The 10981-nt window shown below is 53.3% G+C and overlaps 1 protein-coding gene across 4 annotated transcripts in view; it reads left to right on the forward strand.

Moving 5' to 3' along the window:
- Window positions 1–10756, forward strand: part of LOC137217480 (matrix-remodeling-associated protein 5-like) — a 31809-nt gene extending 21053 nt beyond the window's left edge. For all 4 annotated transcript variants that reach the window (XM_067724384.1, XM_067724381.1, XM_067724383.1 and 1 more), the window contains exons 6-7: window positions 3127–4027; window positions 7714–10756. In XM_067724384.1, coding sequence (XP_067580485.1) covers window positions 3127–4027; window positions 7714–9622 — 2810 coding nt within the window. In that variant the 3' untranslated portion in view covers window positions 9623–10756. The remainder of the gene's footprint in view (window positions 1–3126; window positions 4028–7713) is intronic.
- Window positions 10757–10981: the final 225 nt, after the last annotated feature.

The following is a 10981-nucleotide window of genomic DNA, read 5'->3' on the forward strand; positions in this document are numbered from 1 at the left end:
TTCTCTGGGTAGGGCATTCCTAACCGAGGCTCAGGGCCGTGCCACTCTTGCCTCCTCCCAGTGAGGTCCAGCACAGAGCCATGTCGGGGTGCAGAGGGGCGTGAGGGGAACTGTGCCAACCCCTTTTGTCCTCGCGCTGGCCTGAAAGGTCAGTGAAGCTTGGTGTGAGCTCATCAGGCATTGCTTTGACTTGAACCTAGAGATAGGATCATATGAGTCCGCTCGGGCTGCCGTCGCGAAGCGCCGGAACAGCTGATGCGGCTGGAACAGCACATGTATTTCCTTTCAGTGTGGGGAGGTTGAAATCCAAGATCAAGGTGTCACTAAGGCTGGTCCCTCCCGAGGCCTCTCTCCTTGGTGTGTAGACAGCCATCTCCTCCCTGTGTCCTCATAGGGTCGCCCCTCTGTGTGCGTCTGTGTCCTAATCCCCTCTTCTTACAAGGACACCAGTCCTGTGGGATCAGGACCCACCCTAATGACTTCATTGTACCTCCATCCCCTCTTTAAAGACCCCCAACTCCAAATACAGCCACATTCTGAGGTCCTGGGGGGTCAGGGCGTTCACATATGAATTGTGGTGGGAACGCAGTTCAGTCCGTAACAAGGCTCTATACAGTGGTCTCTACTTAGCAGGCTGGGACGCCCAAAGACCACTGTGCTTCATAAAATGACCGTCGGCTTTCCCGATGGCGAAAGAGATTCTAGGAGACGGAAGAAAGTAATAGCGGAGGGCCTACAGCCTCCACGAACGGACCTCCCTTTTCCCCTTTCTCTTCCCTTCTCTCTCAACATGGCTGAGTCCGTCAGGCTCGCATCCTGTTCAGAGGGTTGGGTTTTCTTCGGTTGCCATTTAGATAATCCAGGAAGTGACAAGTGCTGCTATCACTAGAGAGAACTGTACATTCCCTGCTTATCTCACACACGTTGGCTGTGCCCCAGTGGTGAGCAGAGAGCACTGAGCACGGGGAACTTACCAGCATCTTGATCAGCTCCGCATTTGACAGCAAACGCTTTCGTAATGATCTAATAAGGAACCTGCTTGAAATAGCAAATGGGGAACACCACGGGGTTTTCATTCTAGAAGGACTGTGCCTTCGAAGGAAGGCGTGTTCCTCCCCTGGGAGATCCCATTTGCATTCATCCTTAGGGTCTACCATACCCTGTGCCATTTAGGGCATCCCTGGACCACGCCCCCTCCCTAGACAGTCACGCACCTTCCTCTACCTGACCAGGAATCTGTTTCTGCTGCTGGCTTCTCCTTTGTTAGCTAGCTCCAGTTTTCAGAAAGTTCTTCCTCATTTCATGCCCAAACCAGACAGTCTCCCATCCAGCCAGCGTTGTTTTCTGGAGCTGCACGATGTCTCTTATTGTATTGAACCTTTTCTACCCAGTAAACCAAATCATCTCATCGAGTGCTAACAGGAGGCCACCTTCTACCTGTCCATCGTGATCTGCAGGCGATTTTAGTGGGCCTTCTCTCCCACCTGAAACCCAGTGAAATAGACAAGCGCTTTGGGGTCTCTGCATCATAAAATCCCTCAATGGGGAAGTGGTTGAGGGGCAGCAGGAGGCCTTCCACGCCCATAGTCACCTGTCATCCAGGAGGGCTTGGACCCAGACCAGAAGGACCTGCATCTCCTCGAAGGCAGGGAGGTTATACTGTCGTCAACCAACACCTGTTTCCCTATGAGCAGGTGGGCTGGGAAGACTCACCTGCCATACCCCGTGCACGGCGGAAAGCCTTGTCGTGGGAAGTTTCAGGTAACTTAGGAGGTCGAGGACATGAATCCGCAGCACTAGGGCTGGGAATAGCGTCCAGGGTTCCAGGGTTCCATGCAAAGGCAGGACTCCCAGCTTAGAGAAAATGACGAGGAAAAGAAGCAGAGGAGTTTGTCAAAACTAAAATGAATAGCCCACTGACGGGCGCATGGACCCGGGAACCGAGCAGCGTGGGATAGGGTGGGAGGATTGAAACTCAGGGTTTGCTGGGGCTTTTCCCAGTCTTTCAATATAGGATTTGTTATTATTCAGGTATAGCGAGGCTAACAGGTCAGGAGGTGACTGCCACTGAAGAGACACTTGGTCGCTCACGGTTGCCAAGAGGAAGGGGCACAGCACACCAAGCAGGGTTACACGGGGAAGCACCAGGGTCGGTCAGGAGGCAGAGGGAAAGGGGGAAACCAGACGAGAGCCTTTACTGTGATTTTCGCAGGAAGGAACAGGTGAGGCAGGGCGAGCGGGTTTAGGACGGCCTGGTGTGAATAATTCCAGCAGGTCCTGGGTGCACGGGCTGCCCTAGTTGTCTGGTACCTGTCCTGGGGGGATGAGGGCAGGTGGATGGTGGCCAGAGTATGGGAGCCTCTCAGAGCAGGGAGTGGGGGGCAGGCTCTGGATGGGTGAGTTTGCATTTGGAAGGGGGGTCCTCTGCTATATCTCTAGGAATTGGCCGTCCCTGGAAGGTCAGCAAGGCCCCAACACGTCAAAACATCAGAAACTCTTGATTATTACAGACCCCGACCGTGGCAGAGTCCTGAGGGATGGGCTATGAAATACAGGGAGTGTAGGCAGTGGGGAGGAGGACGGGTGTGTGCCCTCTGTCTGTAGAGGTGGGGCTGTCGGGCACCGGCAGGAAGCCTGCGTCAGCCTGCAACTCAACCAGGCGGGGCACAGCACGACCAGCCCCATGTCGCGCTCAGGACCCTGGCCGGACAGAGGCGGGCGGTGACTGAGAACCTGGGGCATCCCTGCAGCCGACCTGGGACCTCAGGAGGACAGCCTCCACGCGGCGAGGCAGAGGCTGAGCGAAGTGGGGCTGCCTCTCCAGTACCTAAAGTAAATGAAGAGGCCACCCTGGGAGACCCTGGGCTTCATGACGGGTTCTGGCGGCTTCCAGAACCCTCTCTGAAAACCACGCCTGCTGCCTTGGCCTGAAGGTGGCATATGCCCTGATCTGGGGATCAGTGTAACATCCAAGACGAATATCAGAGGCACTGGGGGGTGGGTCTTTTTTTGCTTTCACTGTCTGGACATAAAGAGGAGAATCAGATTAACTCATAATCCTTGTTTCGCCCCTTTGGCAAGACCGTGTTTGCACTGAACCTGACGGTGCCTGTGTTTGGTTTCCAGGGGCTCTCATGACCCCCAACACCAGAGTGCAGCGGTTTGAAGTCCTGAAGAACGGCACGTTCGTCATCCGAAACGTACAGGTGCAGGACCGCGGCCAGTACCTGTGCACAGCCACAAACCTGCACGGAGCAGACAGGATGCTGGTCCTGCTGTCAGTCACGGTGCAACAGCCTCAGATCCTAGCCGCCCACTACAAGGATGTCACCGTCTACCTGGGCGACACCATCGCCATGGAGTGCCTGGCCAAGGGGACCCCGGCTCCCCAGATCTCCTGGATCTTCCCCGACAGGAGGGTGTGGCAGACCGTCTCCCCCGTCGAGGGCAGGATCACGCTGCACGAAAACCGGACCCTGTCCATCAAGGAGGCGTCCTTCTCAGACAGGGGCGTGTACAAGTGCGTGGCCAGCAACGCCGCCGGCGCGGACAGCCTCGCCATCCGCCTGCACGTGGCGGCCCTCCCACCCGTCATCCACCAGGAGGAGCTGGAGAACATCTCGCTGCCCCCTGGCCTCAGCATTCACATCCACTGCACCGCCAAGGCCGCGCCCCTGCCCAGCGTGCGCTGGGCGCTGGGGGACGGGACGCAGATCCGCCCTTCGCAGTTCATCCACGACAACCTCTTCGTCTTCCCCAACGGGACCCTCTACATCCGCAACCTGGCGCCCAAGGACAGCGGACGCTACGAGTGCGTGGCCGCCAACCTGGTGGGCTCGGCGCGCAGGACCGTGCAGCTCACCGTGCAGCGCGCCGCCGCCAACGCGCGCATCACGGGCACCTCCCCGCAGAGGACCGACGTCCGCTACGGGGGGACCCTCCGGCTGGACTGCAGCGCCTCCGGAGAGCCCTGGCCGCGCATCCTCTGGAGGCTGCCGTCCAAGAGGATGATAGACGCGCTCTTCAGGTACGTGGTGCTCCTGCCTCGCCAGCAGTCCCGGGGCTCCTGAGCCTGTCTCCCCTCTGGGGGCTGGGGAAACCTCCTCATGGGGTCGGGCGGAAAAAGGAATGACTCCTTGTCGGCAGTGCTGACGCGCAGATGTTGCTTCCTGTGTGGGCCGGGTGGGGGGCATTTCTTTCTCACACGATGCAATCTTGTCTTTTTTCTTTGTTTCCCACCCCACCCGGGGCGGCATGTGGGATCTTCCTTCCCCGCCCGGGGATCGAACCCTTGCCCCCGGCACTGGGAACGCAGAGTGTTGACCACTGGACCGCCAGGGAAGTCCCAATCTTGTCTTTATCAGTTGAGATGCAGAGCAAACACCTAGCCCTTAGCCCTGCTTTTCTACTCCCCGCCTCCAAAGAAAGATAAAGCAATAGCTTTTGTTTTCATGCTCGTAGTTTTAACTGTATTTAAATAATTAGATAAAACAATTTCTTGTCTTATTCTAATCTCAACAAAACACATAGGAGCTTCAGATCGTATCTCAAAATGTGTTAGCAATAGAAGGAAAGGAGATAAAACAAAGAAATTAAAGGCAAATGGCAGCACAAAGGTAGCACATCTGCAATTCTAAGAGTTCATCTTGGCTAGGAAAAAAAGCACCTTGCCCTGCCCCGTCTTCAATTCGCAGATGTATGACTCTAGAGCAGTGGGTCTCAACCATGCGGGATTTTGTCCCCCAGGGACATTGAGCCATGTTTGGAGACATTTTTGGTTGATGAGACTTGGGGAGCAAGGAGGGGATGCTACTGGCACGTGGTGTGTACAGACCAGAGATGCTGCTGAACACCCCACAGTGCACAGCACAGCCCCACGTCAGAGAGTCGTCTAGCCCCAAATATCAGTAGTGCTGACGCTGAGAAATGCTGTCTTAGCAAGGAAAACTATCATCTATCTATTTATCTATCTATCGTTTATTTTTATCTGTCATCACCTATCTGATATCTATCGTTTATCTATCTAGTACCTTTCCATCTGCCTATCTATCCTCTATTCTATGTATCTGTCTGGCATCCCTCACCTTTCCATATCTAGCTCAAACCCTTTACCTATTTACCAATCATCTGTTTTTATATATCTAGCATCACCTATCTGATATCTATCGTTTATCTAGTATCTTTGCATCTGCCTGTCATCTATTCTATGTATCTATATATATCATCTGTCATTTATCTTATCATCTATCTTCATCTGTCTCTAGCTCTATCTACCTACCTAGCCATCCATCTTACCTCTCTCTCTATCATCTGTGTCTATCTGTCTATCATTTATTTTTATCTATCTGTCATCACCTATGTGATATGTATTATTTATCTCTATAGTATCTTTCCATGTGTCTCTATCATGTATTCTCCGTATATCATCTGTCATTTATCTCTTCTGTGATCTTTCTCTATCTCTAACCCTCTGTCGCCTGTCTGTCTATGGAAATTGTTCTCAACTAGACGGTTCTGTCTACCAGGCCTGCACTCATCCATGTCTGGACACATTTTCAGTAGTCACAGCTCGTGGGGAAGGGTTGATCCTCTTTGATTAGTGGAGACCCAGGAGGCTGCTCGAAACCCCACCATGCACAGGACGCCTCACCACGGAGAGTCATCCAGCCCCTGCTATCAGTAGTGCCGAGGCTGAGAAACCCTGAGGTAGACCCCAAAAGCCACTGTCTCTTTAATAAGTGTTTCAAGATGCAGAGGAAAGAGACAGTGATTGGCAACAGGAAGCAAAGACACATCCGTGGCGTCATGTTGGAAACCCCCTGGCTTGTGGTGCGTCTCCAGCCCACACAGCCTGGCAGCTCAGACAGGAACCCACCTCGGCGCGGGTTCCTCCCTGGGACGTGACCCAAAGCAGCGCCCAAGGCTCTGCGCAGCTGTGTCTGGTCTGCCCAGTCTCCTTCCAGCGCAGGAGAAGGGCCAAGTCGCCGTATTTTAACTTCAGATGGCTGGGTGGTGCCTAGTGAGCCCTGCACCGTCGATCCGGAATACCACATGCCCGATTTTCCCCGCAGTATCTTCCAGCTGAGCCGGTGTCCTGCCACGCAGAGGGTTGTTTTCCATCGACACTGGCGAGGCTGAGGCAGTGCTGACTGAACACTGAAGGGAAAGAATGTAGTTCCGGTGTGCATTGGGGCCATGCTACTGGCATCTCGCTATAAACCAGAAGCCACAGTCTCTGTAGCTTCATTATTCCTAGCTTCTGGCTAATGACATTCTCAGAAAAGTGTAATGAAACAGCCCATGTGAGTTTTTTAAAAGAACGGGCTGTTTGCCCTGCCTACACACCGGGACTGCTGTAAAACAGGGCTACTGGACTTTCCTGTCTCGAAGCTACGTCTCCTGTAGTGTGTAGCCATGCATCTTTTTCAGAGTCGCTCTGCTGATTCAGATAATGACCAAGGTTAGGATTTGCTGCTATAGAAGTTTCTACATGTTTACAGACATGTGCTACTGTATACATTTTTGGATTCTAACTCCAAGACTCATTATAATACCTCTGTCTGCTCCACGCCTATCGAACGACCTGCTGATTCAGGTTGACTGGACTCTCGCTCGTGGCCAACAAAACACGTTACGTGGTCCTTGTTGGTAGGTGCTTTGATGAACGATAATCAGGCTTGAATTCCATCATAGGCAGACACTTCTCTTTTTTTAAATCAGTGACACGGTTCCAGACGTGCTATTAGAATGACACAGTGTGCAGGAAATATTTAGGGATAATAGTCAAGCTCTCCCTGCAGATGCCAGAATTATAAGTAATTGAGATTTTCAATCTGGACACGTCTAAAGTAGGAACCTCCCAAATCTCTTCGCCCCGTTATTCAAAACATTAGTTCTGCGTTGCTGGAGGACATATCGATGTATATTTATAAAAAGGTCACACCCCTAGTGAAGATATTTCTGTCTTTCTTTCCATGTTGCCTTTTTAAACTGAAAATTCTTTCTCGAATACTGACTCAGCAGTGTGTGAGTTTAGGTCTGCCACGTGCAGAAACGGAAAGTCAGCAGGAGGGTACGAGCTGGTGAGGGTCATGACGCTTTCGTTACAGATTCTAGGGAAGAAGCTTGTACACCAGTAGCACCAAGTTCTGAAGAATCCAATCGTAGCCTCGAAACTCTGGGTATAACCACAACTACGCGATCCATACTGTAGCTGCTTTGCTGCCTGTTTGCCTCATGATGGGATACAACATCATAAAAATGGTCAAGAGTAAACATCGTCTCTAAAACTTTTAGGAAAAATGTCACCTCTTCCTAAGGTTAATGCACATTCATTCTGTCCAGGACGCTAGAATTTTATCTGCTTTTATCATTACAACAAGCTCCACGCTGACAACAGGCAAATATTTGATCCACACACGCCCACACAAACCGGGCTGATGTCTTAGAGTGCGTTTCACATCTTCGAATCAGAGGCCAGGCCAGCCAAAGGTCAGGCTCCACCGGGGAGTTCTTAACTGGTAAATAAATCACTTCTACGTTTGGATGGCCGTCCCCTCCGGGCTGCAAAATCCATCCAAAGTTTTTGAGCGGCAGCCCTGTGCGCCCAGAGTTCTGAGATCCACGCGTTTTGTTTCGTTCCGGTGACCTCAAGCCGGGAGAGACAGCGTTCGGGAGACTGACATCTCATTCTGTTTTCTTTCTCTCGGTCAGCTTTGACACCAGGATCAAGGCGTTTGCCAACGGGACCCTGGTGGTGAAATCCGTCACGGACAAAGATGCGGGGGATTACCTGTGCGTCGCCCGGAATAAGGTGGGCGATGACTTCGTCATGCTTAAGGTCAACGTGGTCATGAAAGCAGCCAAGATCCAGCACAAAGAGGAGAACGACCACAGGGTCTTCTATGGGGGCGACCTCAAAGTGGACTGCATGGCCACCGGGCTCCCCAACCCCGAGATCTCCTGGGGCCTCCCGGACGGCAGCCTGGTCAACTCTTTCATGCAGTCCGACGACAGCGGTGGACGGACCAAGCGCTACGTCGTTTTCAACAACGGAACCCTCTACTTCAACGAGGTCGGGTTGCGAGAGGAAGGTGACTATACCTGCTTTGCCGAAAATCAGGTTGGCAAGGATGAGATGAGGGTGCGCGTCAAGGTGGTGACCGAGCCCGCCGTCATCCGGAATAAGACGTACTCCGTGGTCCAGGTCCCCTACGGGGACGTGGTCACCGTGGCTTGTGAGGCCAAAGGGGAACCCACGCCCAGGGTGACCTGGCTTTCTCCAACCAGCAGGCAGATCCCCACCTCCTCCGACAAGTACCAGATATATCAGGACGGCACTCTCCTTATCCAGAAAGCCCAGCGCTCGGACAGCGGCAACTACACCTGCGTGGTCAGGAACAGCGCCGGGGAGGACAGGAAGACGGTCTGGATTCACGTCAACGTCCAGTCGCCCAAGATCAACGGGCACCCCAATGCCATCACCACGGTGCGGGAGATTGCCCCGGGAGGGAGTCGCAAACTCATCGACTGCAAGGCGGAAGGCATCCCCACGCCGAGAGTGCTGTGGGCCTTTCCCGAGGGCGTGGTCCTGCCGGCCCCTTACTATGGCAACCGCATCACCATCCATCGCAATGGTACCCTGGACATCAAGAGTCTGAGGAAGAGCGACTCTGTTCAGCTGGCGTGCATTGGGCGTAACGAGGGCGGGGAAGCCAGACTCATCGTGCAACTTACAGTCTTGGAGCCCGTGGAGAAGCCCATCTTCCACGACCCGGTCAGCGAGAAGATCACCGCCATGGCCGGCCACACCATCAGTCTCAACTGCTCCGCAGCCGGGACCCCGACGCCCACCCTGCTGTGGGTCCTTCCCAACGGGACGGAGCTGCAGAGCGGCCACCAGCTGCAGAGGTTCTACCACAAGGGCGACGGGATGCTCCACATCAGCGGCCTTTCCTCCGTGGACGCCGGGGCGTACCGCTGCGTGGCCAGGAACTCGGCGGGCTACACGGAGAGGCTGGTGTCTCTGAAGGTGGGGCTGAAACCCGAAACGAGCAACCAGTACCACAACCTGGTCAGCATCATCAACGGGGAGACCCTGCAGCTGCCCTGCATCCTCCCGGGGGCCCGGCAGACCCACTCCTCCTGGACGCTGCCCAACGGCATGGTGTTGGAGGGTCCCCAGGTCCGAGGACGCTTCACCCTTTGGGAAAACGGTACCCTCACCGTGCGTGACGCGTCCGTCTTCGACAGGGGCACCTACGTGTGCAAGGCGGACACGGAGTATGGACCCTCCGTCGTGAACGTCCCGGTGATCGTGATTGCCTATCCTCCCCGGATCACCAGTGAACCCACACCTGTCATCTACACCCGGCCCGGGAGCACCGTGAAGATGAACTGCTTGGCCGTGGGCATTCCCAAAGCCGAGATAAGCTGGGAGCTGCCGGACAAATCGCACCTGACCGCGGGGACGCAGCCCCGTCTCTACGGGAACAGGTTTCTTCACCCACAGGGGTCGTTAATCATCCAACAAGCCACCCAGAGGGACGCGGGCTTCTACAAGTGCACCGCCAAAAACCTCCTGGGCCGGGACTCAAAAACAACCTACGTCCACGTCTACTGAAACCCCGGGAGCACACCCTGGCCTCCACGGCCGCTGCTTCCGAAGTTAGAACAAAGCCTCCTCTGGGTTCACAGCGGGGGCCGGAGAGTCAGGGCTCTAAAAGGATTTGTCCCGGGGCACGGTGGCCCCCTCCGGCTTGGGTTCGAGGCCCACTGTCGACCTTGACCTGTGCTCGTTGACGAAAGGAAGCAATGCAGACACGGGAAGCGGGTGTCGGCCTCTCTGGGGGACTTCCTTTCATGTTTACAGGATGCTGTATGCTCTTGCCTTCCATTTCACAGGACTTGGGCGCAAATTACAAATTCTGCGTTGCTGGTACCATCTTGATGCTTGAACGGGCGTCTGTAGGATATCTAAGGAGCCTTCACTGCAAAGAAGCTGTAGAGGTTCACAGTGCCTTGCTACCCCCGCGGAAGATGCATTCCCTAGTTAACCCGCTGCCGTTGTAACATGATAGAACGTTCTAGAATGAGTATCCGTCTTTCCGTTACTCCTTCTGTCACTTCAGAACTCCAGTGTGCCCGACAAGGGCTGAGAACCAGAGAGCTTGTTTGTTTGTTTGTGTCTCACGTACAAGTGTCCTACAGTACAGCTCCCATTTTATAGGAAAGGACGCTTTCTCCCTGGAACTCACTTTTTATATAGTGTTTTATATATATATATTTTTTCTTTCTAATCAGACGATGAGAGTAGAAAGAGAAAGACATCCTTTCTGTCTCGTTAAAAATAATAAATTATTGGTGTTTACAAGGCTTGTATACATTAGAGCAGGCACGGAAATGCAATTAAAACCAGGTTCCTTCCCGACTTCCTTCAGATTCATAAACCACTGTTATATTACCTTTCCCAGCCACCCTCCGGTAGGGGATGCTGAGATATTGGATTTCCCTGTTGATAATAAAATTTATCCGGAGAGAGCCGTGCGGGACCGGGGAGACGACAGGAGAGGGAGGACAGAGCGAAGTTGTGACCGCACGGAATAAACCCAGAGCCTTCCAGAGGAGCCCAGAAATATCTTTCCTCCTGTCAATTTGTGTCCTCGAAAAATAGATCTGTTACTTCCACGACTGCTTTGCTGTATTTTTAAAGTCAAACTAATGTACATTGGATAATAAAATAATATTTTCCAAAGAACCAGGAAGTCATGACAGTGATATTTTCAAGGGCAAAAGCCACTTCAAGTGAGTCTGCGCTTAGATCAGATTGGTTGAAAAACTGCTTTTATCCACCACGTTGGAATTATTCTCTTCTCTGTGAGTATTTCACCAGCAAGGAAACTAAGTCCAAGGTGCCAGCTCCAGCCGAGTCTCTGACAGGAAGGTAAGGTGGGACCAGCTCCAGTGTGAATCAGGATTACTG

The sequence above is a fragment of the Pseudorca crassidens genome, chromosome X, assembly GCF_039906515.1.
Source record: "Pseudorca crassidens isolate mPseCra1 chromosome X, mPseCra1.hap1, whole genome shotgun sequence".
NCBI classification, from domain to species: domain Eukaryota; kingdom Metazoa; phylum Chordata; class Mammalia; order Artiodactyla; family Delphinidae; genus Pseudorca; species Pseudorca crassidens.